Genomic DNA, 18,735 nt, shown 5'->3' with positions numbered 1-18,735 from the left:
ATTTGAGAATAAGGACACCATGGATCTGTTAAGGACACGCACAGAATTGAACACTCTTAAATTGTTCCTTTATACAACTTGCCAACGTGGATTAACCAATTAGCCAGTTCCTTACAAATATGAAACATGTGAATTGACGGAGGTACTGATATTCAGCCAAAATATATCAACTTTAACCTTAACTAACCTTATCAAACAGCTTACTAGAGGTGACTTTCACTATTTAGACAACATTTGCGTTATGCAGCATAATGCTTCTTTGTAACTTAAAACATTTGAAGATTAAGAAAGTTGCCTGGTTGAGTTGGCCTGCAGCCCAGCCCCAGATTAATTATTTTAGATTTGACTATATTAGTTACAATGAAGGGAGGGAAGAGAGATGAAGTTTTTGCTTTCCTTTTCATGGCAAGCCTTGGTGGAATAATAGTACTGCAATCACTGTGGCGCTCTGGCTCTTGTGGCTCTCAGCACTTCCCTTTCAGAGCTGGCTTAAACTGGGAGCCCTGTCAGCATCAGGATGAGTGAGCTTTAATGCAGGAGCAGTCCAGAGCTTCCGGGCAAGAGACAACCTCTCACATATGGACTATGGGCACGCATGAGCTAGACATAGACAGGCCAGAAAGAAAAGACCAGCTTTTGTTTATATTATATTTGTGTGTTTTATATACCAATGGATAGGACCTGCTCTAATAAATTGATGAGAGATTATGACAATTATTTCATCTCCCATATGATTGTATGGTAGGGTATATGGACCTAACAGTGAGACCTTATTGAAGGAATGGAAATCTGCATGGCCAGAGGCAAAATTTATTTATTTTTTTTCCAGAGTTTGCTAAACAAACATAAGACAGTTTTCAGGTCTTTCAGGTTCCCAAGCAATCTATTGGGTGGACACGTTTTATACTTTCATTTCCCAATGACAACTGGGACACAATGAGAAGCCAATTATGTTTAAAGAAACACACTTGAGAAGTTAATTTGTTTGAGGAAATATTATGTAATTTGACATCACATTGATTTTTTTTTTAAACTGATGGGTAACTTTATTAAGATCACTTGAGCGGTATCCAATAGTGAGATCTTCATTGGTAGAGATCTTTTACCAAAATAATTAGTTAATTATGCTAAAACCTAGGTTCTTTTTTTTCTTTCTGTATTGCAGGCAAGTTTACACAGCATGTGTTTCACATACTTCCCCTGATGGGGAGTTTTCAAATAATGAAGAAGCTTAAGCTCAGCACAGTGATGAAACGGAGTTTGTATTCAATTACACAATAGAACCCTAAATTATGTTAATAAACGTACTAAAGACTATTTGGGCAACACGCCCGAACATGTCAACTCTTTCCACATAATACTGCCATCCACTGACTCGTGTTATTGCACTAAATATCATCTCATCACAGAAGTTTTCTCACTTTTCTTCCTCAAGCCTCTTTTATTCTTTTCACTGTTGTCTTGGTAAATAAAAGGTAATTTTCAGTATTAACTGGCCACAATATCTAAATTGTTCAGCTGCGCTGCATACCTGTGCAGATCCTGAAACAAACTGACGATGGCGCCACCACGTTTCTGAGCCTACGTACGTAGGTTACGTACAGTACGTCAATCGCGCGTAAAGTTGTGTTGACAGCAGCGGTAGTGACAGCAGCAGCATCTGAGCCTAATGGAGGACTGATACAGAATTTAAAATCCACACCAATTTATTTTAATCTGTAGCTTTCACCGAACAAACTGCGACACCATGGCGGAAGACCAGACATCCCAATCCTGGTCTATCGACAAAGATGACTATGAACTGAACGAGGTTATAGGTGAGTAGCTTAGCTGCTAATGTTAGCTCCGTATCCGCACAGTACTGTAGGCTGCCGACTGCTACCTGCTGCTAGCAATTAACGTCTGCCATTATAAGGCCAAATTAAACACGTGGCTTTAATAAGAAAAACGTAATGGCACCAGATATTTCTTATTCTCAACCTAAGCCAAACATGTCCGAGTTTAGTGTTTGCTAAACTAAAAGAACTCGTTGTCTGGTAAATCACCATTCACCCAGGACAGCTAACCTATGTTAGCAGAGCACTGGGGGGCTCGCTGGCTATCTGACTATCAGACTATCAGACTATCATGGTATGTCGTTCCTAAATGATTCAACTATTATAAATGGCTCAAATTACCAATTTACGTTCTCGCATATCTTTCTATGTTATGTTAGGGTTTTCTAAGGATGCCTTTAGTACAGTCAGTCACTTTTTTTTTAACGTAATATGTTAGTGCTGTTGTTTTTCTGCATATTATTTAAGATTTGCCTTCACTTGTTTTGGTTCTTAACTGTGGGGGTGTCATTCTGTGGCAGGGAGTGGAGCCACAGCAGTGGTCCAAGCAGCTTTTTGCAAACCCCGGAAGGAGAAGGTGGCTATCAAGCGCATCAACCTGGAAAAATGTCAAACTAGCATGGATGAACTTCTGGTAATGGATTTCAACCGTCATCAGCTATAACTATTACACTTCCTCAACTACTATACTGAAGGTTTTTGTTGTTATTACAGAAAGAGATCCAAGCAATGAGTCAGTGCCATCACCCAAACATTGTGTCATATTACACATCATTTGTGGTGAAAGATGAACTATGGCTTGTGATGAAGCTCCTCAGTGGCGGTAAGTGGTTTGTAACCTCACCTCATTTGTTATATCCCTTGTAATTCCTTTAGTTTGGTCTGAAAGAAAAAATATCCTCATTCTACAGTATGTGACAGGTTCTTGTTGTTTCTTTTAGTCATCTGCTAATCTAATATTTAGTTTTGACGGTATTTCAGGCTCTGTATTGGACATTATTAAGCATATCATCTCTCGTGGTGAGCATAAGACTGGAGTGTTGGATGAGGCCAGCATTGCAACAATTCTGAAGGAGGTTCTGGAAGGGCTGGAGTACCTCCATAAAAATGGGCAGATTCATCGGTGAGGTCTCAGCTGAAGACTAATGTCTGATTATGATTATGCACAGCTTGAGCAATGCTATTTACTTGTGCATGGCAGTGTATTTTGGTTCTTTTTGTTAATGGTTTCTTTTATTAATTAGTATTACTAATAAATTATTATTAATTTATTTATTTTTAGTTTTACTAATCTAAAGAAGCCTAGTTCTCACACTTGCCATTTGATTTTATTATTTTGTCATTGATATTATGAAAAATAGGATAGCTAAATATTGTTTACAAAGAAGAATACATTTCACTACATTTGCACAACAATTTGCACTGTTTATTTGCACAACATCACATTAGTTGCAGTTAATTGAACATTTGCTAAGGGGAGAATGTAGTTTACACTAGTATATATTCACGTGCCCTGTTTTTCTGTATTGAAGGTTCTTTTCAGTGTGATAGCACAGAGTGTTTGATCTTGTTCTGGCCGCTCCCCTGGTGCTGGAGTGTGGCACTTTGATTTTACATCACATTTTAATCCTCTCTTTCTTTGTGCAAAGGGATTTAAAAGCTGGAAATATTCTACTCGGGGAGGATGGCTCTGTGCAAATTGCTGGTAGTTTCTACTTTTCATTTATTTCACATATTGTTTTTTTTTCACCCAACAAATATTGTATATTGATGTCCTCAAACATCTTGCAAAATGTGTGTGCTTCAGACTTTGGTGTAAGTGCCTTTCTAGCAACTGGAGGAGACATGACAAGGAACAAAGTTCGTAAAACATTTGTTGGTACGCCATGCTGGATGGCACCTGAGGTCATGGAGCAGGTCAGAAAATAGTCAAATTTACACACCTCAGTTCTGCTTTATTACATATTATACCACTTTCATAACTTTCATAAGTCCTGTTTCTTAAGGTACGTGGTTATGACTTTAAAGCTGACATCTGGAGTTTTGGTATCACTGCTATTGAGTTAGCAACTGGAGCTGCACCATATCACAAATACCCACCAATGAAGGTTAACAAAATTTATATGGCAAATTTCATACTTTGTTCATATTGTCTCGGCATAAACTTGTTTATGTTCATTTGTTGCTGTGTCTATAGGTGCTAATGCTGACATTGCAGAATGATCCACCTTGCCTTGAGACTGGAATCACAGATAAGGAAATGGTAAAAAAGTATGGCAAGTCTTTCAGGAAAATGCTTTCTCTGTGTTTACAAAAGGATCCAGAAAAAAGGTAGGTACATACATAGCTTGTGATTAAATGTTGATTGTTGTCGATCTATTAAAAAAATCTAAAATATTTTCACCTTAATATTTTTAGGCCAACAGCTGCTGAGCTATTGAAGCACAAATTCTTCACTAAAGCTAAGGTGAGTTGACTACTTTAAAGCAAAGAGACATGTTTCCACATTTAAAATTTTTTTGCAGAACAATGAATACTTGCAAGAGAGGCTTCTCCATAAAGGGCCAACAATAACGGAGCGATCAAAGAAGGTCTGCTTTAGTAAAGCAAAGCAGATATGTAAAGATTCCAGCCCTTTTGCTATATAAATGACCAAGAATACGGTGTTGCTTTTAGGTGCGCCGTGTACCAGGCTCTAGTGGCCGTCTCCATAAAACGGAGGATGGAGGTTGGGAGTGGAGTGATGATGAGCTGGACGAAGAAAGTGAGGAAGGCAAAGCTGCAGTGGCTGCTCTAAGGGTGAGACCAGAACACTTTTTTGTTGTTGTTGTGGTTGTTGTTTTTTTGGTGTATCTTATTATGTAATTTCTCTTAGAAAATAACCATTTTAAATACTAGGTCACTAAAACAGATGTTTGTAAAGCATATTTTTGTGCCAGGAGAGTGGTATTTAAAGTCACCCAAGTCAGACTCGGTGACATGATTTATTTGAATAGTGTTTGTGGTTTTTGTCAGTTTTTTCATGCTGTCTTACATTCACATGTGGGCAAAAGGCAGTTTTTCCTGTTCAATTACATTGCATTTTAACATGAATTCTAAAAAAGAAAAAAATCATACAATGAAAGATTATTTGATTATAGATAAAAGTGGGACACCAACATGTTTTATGAGTTCACTGTGTTTATTCGAGGTAGATGGTACATGTTGACACTTATAGCATAAAAGTGACAGAACCTTTCATTTCTCCCTTGTAGCCAGTATATGTTTTGGTGGATAATTCACATCTGGGTGTGGGATGTACTGTCCTATGTGATCTTGTCATACGCTGTATATATTTGAACTGTGTTAAATTCCTTTAATTTCATACTCTTTGGTCTGTGTTTTGGGGGATACAAAGTGGATCTGCATGTTTGTAATCCTCACAATCTGTCTGTCATGTCCAATCTGCAGTCTCCCAGAGTGAAGGACGGCTCCCAGAACATGGAGGTGAGTGTATTCGTAGTGGACATGACCTCAAATCCTTTACAATCTGATCTGCATGACTGTCCTGTGTCATCCTTCATTGACATTTTACACTTTTAACTAGTCTCTGAATCATTGCACCTTATGCCTAGATTTTCCAGCCAACAGATGGCGCCACAGGACTTTTACAGCCTGGTGGTCCAACCTATGAGAGCCCTGTGATTGCTCCTGTGAATGTGGGACAGTCTGTGGAGGATACTCCTTCTCTGGCTCCACAGCCTCCTGCAAACACACAAAGCCCCTCACATGTTCCCACCATACAGGTAAAACTACAATACTCTGTAAAGTGATCTTACTCTCTTACATTTGAGGCTCGCTTGAAGGGCTGCAACTTTTTGTAGTTTATCTAGTGGTCAACTAGTCAATGATTTTATTTTTATTTTCTTTTGAAGTCCATTGCTTCTATTGGATAAATTTCCAAAGTAGGTAAACTATACAGACAAAAGGCTTCTAGATAGAGAATATTTTTGAATGGTATAGTTGGCTCGAGCCAGTAACGAAGTAACTGGCGAGGGCTATTTTTCTTCATGGATTTCTTGCGCTCTATTATTTTTCCTTGCAAACAATCGCGATTTTGAGGGCCTGTACATCAGCGATGTCTGTATTAGTCGACTACTCAAGTTTATTCTGATTGCAACCCTACTCTACAGCTTTTTGGTTTATTAACTAACTACTAACATTTAAAATGCAAGATAGATGTTGATACTTATATCATTGTAATTTAACAATTAATATAGGGTAAATGTTATTGTCCCAAAGGGGAAATTTGTCTTGGACTTACTGCCTGCATCTTAAAAACACTCACACATACAGTACAGTCAGACAACAGTCAGAGCTCATTACAAGATACATGTGTCCAGTATTAATTTATATTTTCTCTTTTGTGCACAGTATAACCAAGTTATCAAAGTTATTGCACTAGCCCATATTGCACAAATATTAACATTTTCAGTTGTGTTTCTCATGTTATGTTTCCTAGTAAAGAAACAAACCAACAGAATATTCTATGAAAAATCCAAGCACACAAAGCTCACATAGTTTTCTTATTGTCTCCTTTTACAGGATCCCAGTGCAGCCAATGCTAGTGTTTCCATCAGTCTTGTGCTTAGACTGAGAAACCCCAAGAAGGAGTTGAATGACATTCGTTTTGACTTTATGCCCGGCAGAGGTACAGAGGCTCATCTTTTCTCCTGTTAATGCTTTACTTGTCTATGAGAGGCTAGCAATAATGAAATATATTGTTTTGTTTTTGTACAGACTCCGCAGACGGGGTTTCTCAAGAGTTGGTTTCAGCTGGACTGGTGGATGGGAGGGATCTAGTTATTGGTATGTAACTGCAAAGCGGTAATAATGGATTTTAAAAATGTTTACTTTCTTCAATAACATTTTGTTCATTTCTGTTTATGTTCCAGTTGCAGCCAATTTGCAAAAGATTGTTGATGACCCTCACAGTAACAAAAATGTGACCTTCAAACTGGTAAATCCCACTCTGTATTTGTTATACAAAAGATATGACGTGGATTACCATAAAAATATACATTTGTGTATATGTGTACAGTACATGAGAAACTGCCTGGTTAATATTAATATTATCTATGATCATGTCATCACTTTTTATTTCAACCTTAACAAGCGAAGGAAATATAAACTGTTAATTTTAATTGTAATACTGAAAGAGTGTCAAATCCACAGAAGGACAGTAACATAGCAATTGTCATAGCATCCAGCTTTTTGATGCAAAGAACAGTGCTACGAATTTGTAGAAAATGCATTTACCCCAAAACTTGAACATCTGTGTTTTACTTAGAATGTCCCACAACAGGATCACATTTAATCTTGCCTGAAATTTGCACTATATTTGAGATTAGTTTTTTCAAGTGTTTTATTTGTTGCACAGGCCTCTGGTGTGGAGGAATCAGAAATCCCGGACGACATTAAACTCATTGGATTTGCTCAGCTCAGCATCAGTTAAACTGTAAACAGCACCACGGACAGTAACCGATGGTATTGCACAGCTGCATTGTAGTCAATTCCAAGAAACCACTACTGCCAAAGAGTGAAGAGGAGCGAGAGGATTTACAAAGCTGGCAGCGGTGACGCGCTACTGCAGTCTGAGGTCCATGCGGACAGGGCACAGCTCAAACACAGGAACCACACTTGAACGTTTACAGTGCGCTTACAAATGGGGAGAGAGATGCAATCAACTATATCCACTTATTATTGTGTTTTGTTTTAGCTGTAATTGCTTCCTTGTTTCTTTCATGAGCACAATCCATCTGCTGCCAGTACTGGAAGTGATTTGCCTTTATTATTCTTTTACTATTATTATTATTTTAAAGTAACAGTGCCACACAAGTATCGTGCCAGCTTTTTATGGCACTTTATGCTACACTGAGTAAAAAAAAAGTGTAATATCCGCCTTAGTCAAACAAATTAAATTTTTCTAGTGTGATTGATTTAATGGGTGTAGATTGAGTAATACCCATTAGCTGCGCACTAGGAACTTTTATTTACTTGTCTTTAAATTTCAGCTCTGATTTTAATTAAAGAGATTGTATCTTTATGAAGAGCAGTGTTGCAGTGCAATGAATTTTCCCCTCAGCATCAGTGCATGTACCGTAACAGATATCAACGACTGGCCGTTATCAACAGGCTTTAGGTTTCTGGGTTTTTTAAAAGTATTATTCACAGGTGGTTGGTCCATATCCTTGTACTATGCAAAGTTGTTTTTCTTTCTTTTTCTGTTAATTTCTTGGCTGTAGCAACATCTTTTTGGGACTGAAAACATTTTAACATATCTATCTCTGCTTGTATCAGCTAAGGTATGGGAAGAGTGAACCTCTTGCAGCATTTGGTTAACACAAATATCTTTTTATTCTGATCAACCTAATAAGAGGGAGTGCCTATTTGGTCTTTAAAAGCTGAGAGGATCCTGAATGCTGATGGAGATGCTGGTGTTTTGGACACTTTGTTTTTGAACGCTTTTACATTATTGAACCTCTGAGGTGAAGTGCATGCTCACCAATGTAAAACAAACCAGAACAACAGGTCAATGAAACGGTTTGAACCAAAAGTATAAAAATGAAGCCTAGTTCATAGTGCTAACAAAATTGGTATATTTGTTCATCAGAATGTTTGTTACAACTCTGTGACAAGAGTAATGTGTAACATCAGTTATTAAAATAATAACTAATCAATCATATTTTTTGGATACATTTGAATTTGACAAACTAGCAGCATTGACTGATCAAATGGGTAATGACTGAAAACACTACATACATTTCTTTTCAACCATCTGTGTTCCAGGTTTATTTCCCCTTTTCTCTTGGCTGAACAGTTTCTTTAAGACATTAAGTTCTGCAGTTTGGGTAGAAAGGCCTTTTTTTAAATTAAAGAGAAAACACTTGTACAATGTTGCTCCCAGTTTGGCTGTTAAAATACATGAAGACTGTCTCTAATGCGCCCCCTTTGTTCAGGTACAAATGTAAACTGACTTATGTAAAGATGTCATAACTGTTTATAACTGCATTGTCACACCCACACCATGAGGTTTGTGTGTAATGTTGAAGTGTACATGTCCAGATAAAATCATTTTAATTGTAAATAAGAAAAAGTGCTCTCAACTTGTTTGCCATTGACTTTTATTTATTTATCCCTGTCCATTATCATTTTTCTTGCTTTATTTAAATTTTTACAACTTGTTGCATTGTACACCCTTATCAAAGTCTGATCTTATCAGATTTCTAAGATAATCAGGGCTGGGAATATCATGTGCAAGGTGCTTATGGCAAAAAAAAAAAAAAAAAATGTTAGTGTCTTTAGGCAAGACTCTTCACATTGTCTAGTATGAATGTAGTGTGTGCGTGAGTGTTGGTGGTGATTGGAGAGGCCACTGGAGATGGAGATTGGCAGAGAAACCCAACCCAGGCACAGGCAGAACATGCAAACTCCATGAGTGAACCAGGACCTTCTTGGTAGAAATTATAATTCTTCTACCTGTGAAAATTAGCACAACTAAATCATTACTTCTTTCTACTTTCTGAATGAGCACAGGTGGAAACTAACAACTTATTTTAGTCTCAATCAGTATTTTACTCCAGTCAGTCTGCCCCAGGGCAGCTGTGGCTTATCACCACTAAGTGTTGAGTAAATGAATGCACTTTGGATATCTTGAAAAGTGCTATATAAATGCAATGTTTAATTAATAAAAAATAGATCTGATGGTAAAAGTAGAGTAGTTCGTAATAGCAGCAGCAGCAGGAGAAATAGTAGTATCAAGGAAAATAATAATAATATAGATTTTTTTCAATGCACTTCCACAGCAGTTATCTTTCAATAACAACAAAAGAAAAAACGTGTCATGTGAGGCATTTACACACTAGCAGTTTGTTATGTCTGGTTAAACAATACAAAGGCCTGCATGTATTTCAAACAAGGGCCCCTCCTCACCTTAATCTCTAGTCATGTTGCAACTAGGGCTGAGGCACTCTGATGTTGACTTTTATTGAAAGTCTCCGGTTTCAGCCAGACTCACGATTGTGTAAACCACTACTCAAGTAATACTTTATTTACTTATTAATGTATTCTCTTGCCAAAGATGTACTTTCATATTTACTTTAAATTAGTGTAGGATTTGCAGTGATGGCCAAAGGGTGGCGGCCTATCTCATCTTTCAAGCAGTCGGTCCTGGATTCAAGCCAGGCCTGGTAACAGTAGTCTAGGAGTAGTACCAAACAGGATATAATAAAGAAAACCCAAAAGCACTGTAATCTGGATGCAGGCTATTTTTAATTTTTTTGTTTACAACATGAGAAAAGTATACTAGTGCAATTGATTTAATAGGAATGCATTATTCATTAACTGTGCGATAACAATATTATTGTGATATTTATTGTACCCTATTAGACCTCTTACAAAACCTTTTTTAATTTACTAGTTAAACTGTATCAAATAAAAACTAAACCAGAATCAAAACAAGGGAAAAAAATCTGACTTGATCTTTTTTTTTTTTTTGTCTGATAACCTATATGTAGTAGTTTATGGAGTGTATGGATTATTGCATTCACCAGTATTGTGATATATTGTGCAGCCCTAAAACAATATGTAGTCCTGCATGGAGAAAACTATAAAGGCTTCCATTCTAATAAAGCAATTAGAAGTTGAGGCTATGAGTTCAATGCCATAACAATTGTGTAACAAAAGATTATAGATGGCAGTTACAGAGCCATATAAGTTAAGGGACATTAGAGTACGCAGCTGATACTGAGTCTTTGTTCAGAGGTAGTTGTTATGTAAGATCATATTAAGTTTATTTTCCCCTGTAATATAAAACTGAACTTTTCAGGAGGGCAGTTCTGCAGGAGGAGCTTGCACTGATAAAATAAGGCCCATCTCTCCTTAAAGGGTACATTGAAATACAGTGCAGGGGTAGTCAGATGCTTGGCAGTTGGACTTATTTAATTAAAACTCTGAATTGTCCATTCAGTAATTCTTTAACAATGTAGAGAAGGGGTTAAACATTAATAGACATTGTATAAAGTTCATCCAAGAAGTGCTGGAGTCTGGACACTGCCTTTCTGCTTTCTAATAATGGCTGACTTTGGGAAAATACTGCAAAGTGTTGGAGAGTTTGGCTTGTTTCAGAAAGTGTTGCTCCTTGCTCTATGTGTTCCAAATATAATTCTTCCTTTCCACTTTGCCTCTGTGGTATTTGTCGAATCAGACCCGCAGAGACACTGTAACACAAACTGGATACTGGGAGCTGACCCTAACCTGACTGCAGAGGAGCAGCTTAACCTCACCTTGCCCCGTGAAGAAGATGGGACTTTCAGCCGCTGTCTAATGTTTTCCCCTGTGGACTGGAGCATTGAGGCCATAAGGACCTATGGGCTGAACAAGACAATAGCGTGTGACAATGGCTGGGTGTACCAAAACACTCAGTATGAAGCCACTATAGTAACAGATGTAAGCTGAGACTCTTGATTAATTGCTTTGTTGAATGTCATATCCTCATTGTTTTAAATGTATCTTTGCAGTTTGATTTAGTCTGTGGGAGGTCCAATCTGGTGCAGGTGGCCCAGACAGTGCTGATGACTGGTGTGCTTTTTGGGTCTCTTTTATTTGGACCATTCGCTGAATCGTAAGTTTTTTTGTAATCACTTGTGACAGGGCACAAAATCTTTTTCTAATTTACAGGCACTCACTAGAAAAGACTTGTAGGTTTTTAGTGTCATTTACCAGTTAATCCAAAGAAAATTATTGGATTTTTAGTTAATCTACTGAACATGTATGTGTGTGTATGTTGAAAGACCTCAAATTATTGTTTTGGAAAACAATAGCATAATAGATTTATTTAAAGTCAGCATTTTATACATTATTATTTGAAAATCATACATTTAAAATTAATCAAGCTATCAGTTTTGACAATTGTGACATTTGTGCATACTAACAATATTGAACTTATGTTTCAGATTTGGTCGTAAGCGAGCCACCCAGATCCCAGGGGTTCTTGTATTCATCTTTACAGCTGTAACTGGACTTAGTCCTGATTTCAACCTGTATTTGTTGTCCCAGTTTATGGTAGGCGTCGGCTATGGAGGGTTTCGGATGAATGCTATAATAATGGGTAACGTACACCTCAACTAAACAAAATCTTTTTGGCCTTTCTACTTTTACAATGAAATATTTTGCTTTTATAGCCACAGAGTGGATTGGCATATCCAAGAGGTCCTGGGGTGCCTGTGTGACTCAGGTGTTTTTTGCCATTGGTCTATGTGTCATGGCTGGAGTGATCTACTTCGTCAGAGACTGGAGACTGGCTCAGCTCATCTCGGCAGCCCCTCTGGGAGTGATGGCAATATACATATGGTGTGTTTTCATCTCAGCCCTTGTTATGTCTCGTGTAAAGTCTACAAATAATAAGTACTGTGTTTTTGGCAGGTATATCCCGGAGTCAGCCAGGTGGTTACTGGACAGAGGATTGGTGAAAGAGGCTAGAGAGGTGTTAAAGAAGGCAGCAGCCATCAATAAAAGCACCATCCCAGATTCTCTGTTCCAAAAGGTAGGCCTATTGAAATATGAGACCAGTTGTCATGCAGCTCACAAATAAAAAGATAAAGATATTTACAATTACAGCAACAGAATAGTATACCAAGGCTGATTTTACTGAATGTGATTATAATGTCATTTTCGCTGCATCCTTTTATGATTAGCTCTTTTTGCCAGCCTGTGTAAATATGGCCTTTGAATACACTTAAATAAACTCACATAATATATGATGAAATGTACAGATATGTTTTTGTTCAGGTGTCCATTAAATGATTAGAGATACAGTACAAGTGTTTTCAATAGGACAAGCATTGGTCCTATTTTGTCCACTTCCTGTTTATTACAGGTTGTGGTGGAGACAGAAACTGAGCAAAAAGGAGGCATTTTAACTATACTCAAATCACCTGTGCTCATAAAGTATCTTTTTCCAATTATTCTGGCATGGTGAGTGACACCATGACAATTTAAATCAACACAATCCTCCAACATCTGGTCTGACGTTTACTGATCCTCCCATGTTTTAGGTTCTCTCTAAACCTTACATACTACTGCCTCTCGTTTAACGTGGGGAACCTGGGCCTGAACATTTTCCTGACACAGCTCATATTTGGTGCGTCTGAGCTGCCAGCTCACCTGCTGTGTATCTGGCTTTTAGAGGCTGTAGGGAGAAGAGTGTGCCTCATCACCACACTGTTAACAGGGAGTCTCTCATGCCTCCTCATCATCGCAGTGGGCCAAGGTAGAATACACTGCTTCTCATTTGTAAGTCTATCAAAAGGTGATTATTGTTCAAATGTGCTTTCAGAAAAACTTATTTATGTAACACTGTTTGCCACATTGGGGCGCATTTTCTCAAATATGGCAGGATCCACTTGCAGTGTTTATATCCAGGAGCTGGTCCCAACATCTCTTCGGTAACTGTTAATTGCTTTGAGGTCATCCAGAATATTTCATAGAACATACAAAATATAAAATAAATAAGACTTAATGACTATACTGTGTTTTCAGACAATCTGCCTCTGGTCTGGGTAACATTGCGAACCGTGCTGGGGGCCTGCTATCTCCAGTGGTCAACATGCTGGCCACGTACCACTGGTTTGCTCCTATCACAGTTTATAGCTCATTCATGTTTGTGAGTGGACTTTTGGGATTACTGCTGCCAGAGACCAGGAGGAGAGAGTTGCCAGACTCCACCGCAGATTTCAGGATAAAGTGAGCATCAAAATGTACAGCATTGATTTGAGCAAGAGTTCTATGTACTTATGTTAAGCGTATTTTTTTTCTTTCACAGAAAAAATGGTTTGACAATACATCAAAAGGATCTTTCAACATTTTCCCAAATGAAATCCACAAGATTGTAGATCCCATGAACATGCCCCCTGAATTTTTTCTGTGGCTCCGTTGCACTGTTGATGAACAGTGCCATCTTCTGGTCAGATTCTTGTACTGTAATAGTTTACACAGTTTATATCATTTTTTGATCTGTATATATGAATTGTTTTAATACTGTGGTAGAAGTTTTAATGTCTATTTTATCTAGAAACATCTATTTTAAATATGTTTTGGATTTTTACAGACCTTTACTTTATTTTGAGATATGGAGAAGTAATTGTGTATTTGATTTTAGCTAGTTTAATTGAAAGACAAGAAGTTTGTGAAGATTATTTTATTCACAAATCATGGTGTGAAAACAAGTTTAACTTACACTGAGTAAATGAAGAATTTGCACTTTGTTGTCTTTTGGGTCTTGATTTTATTCTGTTGCATCATCTGCATACATCATACAATTTAGCCAGGTTATTAGTTCAATGATACATCTTAATTAGGGTCAAACATAAAAATGATATGCTTACAAATATTTGTAAAACATGAAGAATGAATATGAAGCAACGCAAAAAGACCAATATCCTTTAGTTACCAAAGCAGTCGTTTAGTATTTATGCTTTTAAGTAAACAAAGACTAAAGGTGCACTGTAACTGGGTTAGGATTAGGTTTGTGCTTGTCTTCATGAAGATGTTGTTGCTTCCACACATTAAACTTAATTATCTCCATGGAGACAAGCAGGTTGAACAAACAGGCCATATATAATTTAATGCTTTACAGTGCTAATACAAAGCAGTGAAACAAGCAGTGAACCCTCTAGCAGAAAAGTTAGTTACTGCCTCAGTGCCTTTTAAGATATTTTGAACACTTTTGATATTGCTATAACTAATTGCAAATGAGTGATAGTGGTGTCATTTTTTATATTAACAATGATGACATTACATTTTCAACCCAGTAAATCATCCATCCATTTGTCATTGGAGCTTGATGTTTTGTCTGTTTCTTGATTATTCATTTTTGGCTCTGAAACACCATCCAGGAGTGATACTTCTTCTTTTGACTGAGACAACAAGGGCTCTGGCTTAGATGTAAAAATGTCTCCACCAAAAATGTCCAGAGGCTCAAGTGAGGCAGCAGGAGAGGCCAAATTGGTAGTTAATTCTGTATGGCCAGTGTTGTTGCTTAGAAAATCACTTAATCCAAAAATGTCATCTTTGTGGCCAAAATCTTTTATCTGTACTTCAGTGGCTGCAGATGACTGACTGAGAAAATCATCATTGGCTGCAAATATATCAAAGTTAAAATCAGTAGCACCTGTAGTCAAGCAATTTAAAGATTCATCTGCTTTTTGATGCACAACATTTTGGTATGGCAAAAATGGGTCACTGAAAATACCCAAATTATTTTCAGCTTGTATGGATTGCACCTGAACTGTTGCTGTGTGCTTGTCAAATGCTGAATTAGCAGCAGTGCTGCTGAAAATATCCTGGGGCTGATGAAAAAGACTATCTTGAACTCCATCTTTATCATCCAAAAGCACTTGTTTTGCTACATTCCTTCCTTTCATTTCATCGGCAGCCACTGTATTTGATGACTCTGGATTTTGGCGCTCCAAAGCCTCTCCAAAAATGTCACCACTTAACAGTTCACCAGGAGCAGCAGCTGTTGTTGATTCAGCTGACAAATCACTGTTTGAACTTGAACTCACTTGGTCTACTAGTAGCACTTTATCAGTATTTTCAGTTTTAGACATTGGACTGGTTAGTGCAACAACCAAACCGCTCTGTTGGCCTATCTCTCCAGCCTTTTCATTCTGGTCTTGATCTCTAATTTCCATTGGGTTTGATTGTTCAACGCCACTTGATTCTACAACAGGGTGTGCTCTTTCTACATCATCTGTAGTTTTCTTATCCTCAGCTGTGTCATTTTTATCACTTAATGACAACTGAAATAATTTCCCCAAAAGCCCCCCTCCAGGTTTGACCTCAGACCTCTTCACATCTTTAGCATCAGCTTTAGCAACCTTGTTATTTCCACTTGATGTGAAAAGCTTTGATAAAGGACTCACCCCTTTGGACCATGATCCCTCTTTAGATTTTACATTTGTTTTGGAAGCTACTTTCTTTTGCCCATTTTCATACTCTGATTTGGGTCTGTCAACTTGACTTTTTTCATCAGTGTGACTTGTCTGTATTTGATCTAGCCCAGCAGTACTATTAACTTGGATTAGAATTTGCTCTTGTGATGAACTTGAATTGATAGGACTGTCTCTTTTTACCTCGTCCTTTCCTGATTTAGGTATTTCAACTTCAATTTCCTCATTATTTTTTGTGGCAATTGGCTGCATTGATTCATCTGTAACTTTATATTGAGTTGAAGTTTGAATGTCAAGAGTATTTTTTACTTCTGTTAAGTTGTCTGTTTCTTCATCATTCATAGTTTTATCCTCTTCAACTCTTATGTTTTCATTAGTACTATTTGCATTTGTAGATTTTTGGTCACTAGACACTTCAGAAGAAACCTGTTGCAAATTATGTGTCACTTTTGAATTTTTTGTATTAACAGGGAATTCTGTTTTGACATCAGCTTGACTTTTATTGTCTGTTATTTGGCCTGGTTTTGCTGAATGTTTTAGTTCACTTTCTTTTGTAGCTAATTCTGCTGTAGCCACTATATTAGATTGGCTCAAATTTTGTGTCAATGCACTGTTTTTCTCACTATTTATCAGCACATTTTCTGTCTCATTGTTACTTTTCTCTGATGTATCATTAAGATTTACAGTATCTGCTGATTTTTCATTCAGGTTCATACTTTCAAATGACTGGACTTCACTGGATATTGTGATACCTGAACTTTCAACTTCTTCCCTCATTTGAAATAAACTTTTTTCTTCTTCACTTACAGGTGACGCCTTGTCACCTTTAGTTATGCTCATATTGGGGTCAAAGTGCACGGTTTTCTTAACTTTATTTGGCTTGGATGTTGGAGCTGCCACATGTGAGTGATTTATTTGCTTTGTAACTACAATACTCTTTTCTAGTTGTGGTGTTTGAATATTTGGCTTTGCTTTATCTGTTTTATCTACTTTAAATACACTTTCTTTACTTGAACTTGTTGATTTCATTTGTACAGAATTGTCTTTTTGAACTTCTTTCTTTAATTGTAATTTGGAGTCAGATTTTTGATCACTGAGAGGCTTTTGAGAGCTTAATATCTCTTGTTTTGTTTGTAAGAAATTCGTCTTTACTGGCTTGTGATGGTCTTGTTGATTTGTTGTTGTATTATTATTGCGTGTTGTTTTCACAAATGCATCATTATCAGCCTCTTTCTTCGGAGGCAGTGCATATTTTAGCTGATTTCTAACCGGGCCTTTGTTCTCTGGAGGCCAACTTATTTTGAGTTTTCCTTTACCATCAGGGCTGTTTGTAGTTTTTTGCTCTTTAGCTTTACTTAGCATTACTGTATTCAGACTGTGTCCCACCATGTGAAGAGCTAAGTGTATTTTGTGTTGGTTTGGGAGTTAAAATAGAATCAGGCTGGTCTGTACTCTTCTGAATCCAGCGGTCTTTATGCTGCTTATGGCCAAATCCTTCATCATAATTGCCCTTTCTTTTAAAAAGCTGCTGGTAGTGAGAAACACAGTAGAACTCTCCATGAAGAGATGAATAGTTGTGAATGCTGCAATACAATAAAACTATATTTAACAATTATATATTTACAAAAAAATTTATGTTCATTATCATGAATCATCAGCAATTAATATAAAGTCTATATAAAATCCATGTTATTTGTGATAAGAAGTTAATTTAATTTCTTGATTAGTTATAAATAAAGTTATATTTATTTTCTCACCCAAGCTTCTTCTTACAGTGTTTGCATCGAAAGCAGTTAGTGTGTAGTATTAGTTTATTGACCACCATTTTTTCCATTGGATAAACAGGTGTCAAACAGGCGGAGCACATTTCTCTGGCAGGTAACTGAAACTAAAAGGAAAAGACTGGATAAGAAATTAGCTAGCAGATACTTTCATTTAGCAATTAGCTAGCTTACATAGGGATTCAGAGATAACCATGTATTAACTTTTTACAGGGCATTCTTCAACATTCAAGGCAAATCATTAAATATTCATGAAATGTATTATTTTATTTACTTAACTTACTGATCATGATCACAACGAAATCAAGTCACTTTAATAATGAATAATTTCTTTAATTAAAATTGATCAGCAACATACAAACTACATGCTTTTATTCAGTAAATGTTTATACTATAAATTATCATAAAAAATCTAAGATTATTTACTTTACAAAACTTCCTCTAAAATGCATACAGAAAAAAATAAGAAATAACAACTAAAATACTTTAATAAAATCACATAAAATGCTAATGTTTGTCCATTGATGGGCTAAATGTTACAAAAACACTTCCTTCACCCTTGGACTTCAACACTTGATCCTCAAAATGGCGTCTATGCATTAAAGGGGATGTCACAATTTCACAGCCGTGAGGAACTACTTCAAACAAGGCGGAGGACTGACTATCAGACTGATTGTGAACAAATGTTGAAGTGGTGGAGGACATGAACACGTTTCCAAGTCCGTCTGTCTCCTCATAAGTTTCACTGACTGTCTTTTTTCCAATTACGCCTGCTGGTGGTTGACCTGGGCCAGTCTTAACTTCCAGTATACTGACTTTACGTTGAGGGGGATTTCTTGATGCATCAGTGTTTTCTTTGTGGCAACAGTGGTTTTGGGTGTTGGATTTTGGTGTGAAAGTTGTCATTGTGGGCTTTGATTGTTCAGCAGGTTTTCTTGCTGCTGAATGGATAGATATGAATGATGGTGAAGACTGGGATGGGCACTGCTTTGGTTGGACATGGCGTTGGAATTCTGGCTTGAAACCACTTCTACTTGCAGTTTCCTTGTTAGGCCCTGGTTTAGATTTGCTAGAGCCAATGCTTATTTTCCTGATGTTGTTCGTAGGCTGAAAATGTTCTGACCTCAATGT

General features: G+C 37.1%; 2 protein-coding genes across 2 annotated transcripts; both read left to right on the top strand.

The window, feature by feature from the left end:
• Window positions 1-1,607: 1,607 nt before the first annotated feature.
• Window positions 1,608-8,980, top strand: LOC110170464 (serine/threonine-protein kinase OSR1-like). The gene is made up of 17 exons (XM_020936118.2): window positions 1,608-1,817; window positions 2,357-2,469; window positions 2,550-2,658; window positions 2,817-2,958; window positions 3,485-3,540; window positions 3,643-3,752; window positions 3,842-3,943; window positions 4,033-4,166; window positions 4,254-4,302; window positions 4,361-4,426; window positions 4,512-4,634; window positions 5,286-5,321; window positions 5,450-5,620; window positions 6,420-6,525; window positions 6,615-6,683; window positions 6,770-6,834; window positions 7,255-8,980. The coding sequence occupies exons 1-17, from the start codon at window positions 1,748-1,750 to the stop codon at window positions 7,327-7,329; spliced, it is 1,596 nt and encodes a 531-aa protein (XP_020791777.1). The 5' UTR covers window positions 1,608-1,747; the 3' UTR covers window positions 7,330-8,980.
• A 1,966-nt stretch (window positions 8,981-10,946) lies between these two features.
• On the top strand, window positions 10,947-14,001 carry slc22a13a (solute carrier family 22 member 13a). The gene is made up of 10 exons (XM_020936120.2): window positions 10,947-11,321; window positions 11,393-11,496; window positions 11,828-11,982; window positions 12,056-12,224; window positions 12,297-12,417; window positions 12,751-12,848; window positions 12,929-13,143; window positions 13,210-13,318; window positions 13,413-13,616; window positions 13,696-14,001. The coding sequence occupies exons 1-10, from the start codon at window positions 10,947-10,949 to the stop codon at window positions 13,763-13,765; spliced, it is 1,620 nt and encodes a 539-aa protein (XP_020791779.1). The 3' UTR covers window positions 13,766-14,001.
• Window positions 14,002-18,735: the final 4,734 nt, after the last annotated feature.

Source organism: Boleophthalmus pectinirostris, unplaced genomic scaffold (genome assembly GCF_026225935.1).
Source record: "Boleophthalmus pectinirostris isolate CB_2022bp ecotype Guang Dong unplaced genomic scaffold, ASM2622593v1 HiC_scaffold_16, whole genome shotgun sequence".
Taxonomy (NCBI): Eukaryota; Metazoa; Chordata; class Actinopteri; order Gobiiformes; family Gobiidae; genus Boleophthalmus; species Boleophthalmus pectinirostris.
Note: the sequence above shows the minus strand (reverse complement) of the source record. Positions and strands in the feature narration are given on the sequence as shown.

Bases quoted from the DNA above. Each gene is read 5' to 3' on its own strand.
- slc22a13a (XM_020936120.2), top strand. From the start codon at position 10,947: ATGGCTGACTTTGGGAAAATACTGCAAAGTGTTGGAGAGTTTGGCTTG. The intron at 12,225-12,296 runs GTGTGTTTTCAT...TGTTTTTGGCAG, and splicing joins GTGATGGCAATATACATATG to GTATATCCCGGAGTCAGCCA. The intron at 12,849-12,928 runs GTGAGTGACACC...CCCATGTTTTAG, and splicing joins TTTCCAATTATTCTGGCATG to GTTCTCTCTAAACCTTACAT.
- LOC110170464 (XM_020936118.2), top strand. From the start codon at position 1,748: ATGGCGGAAGACCAGACATCCCAATCCTGGTCTATCGACAAAGATGAC. The intron at 5,322-5,449 runs GTGAGTGTATTC...CCTTATGCCTAG, and splicing joins ACGGCTCCCAGAACATGGAG to ATTTTCCAGCCAACAGATGG. The intron at 6,526-6,614 runs GTACAGAGGCTC...GTTTTTGTACAG, and splicing joins TGACTTTATGCCCGGCAGAG to ACTCCGCAGACGGGGTTTCT.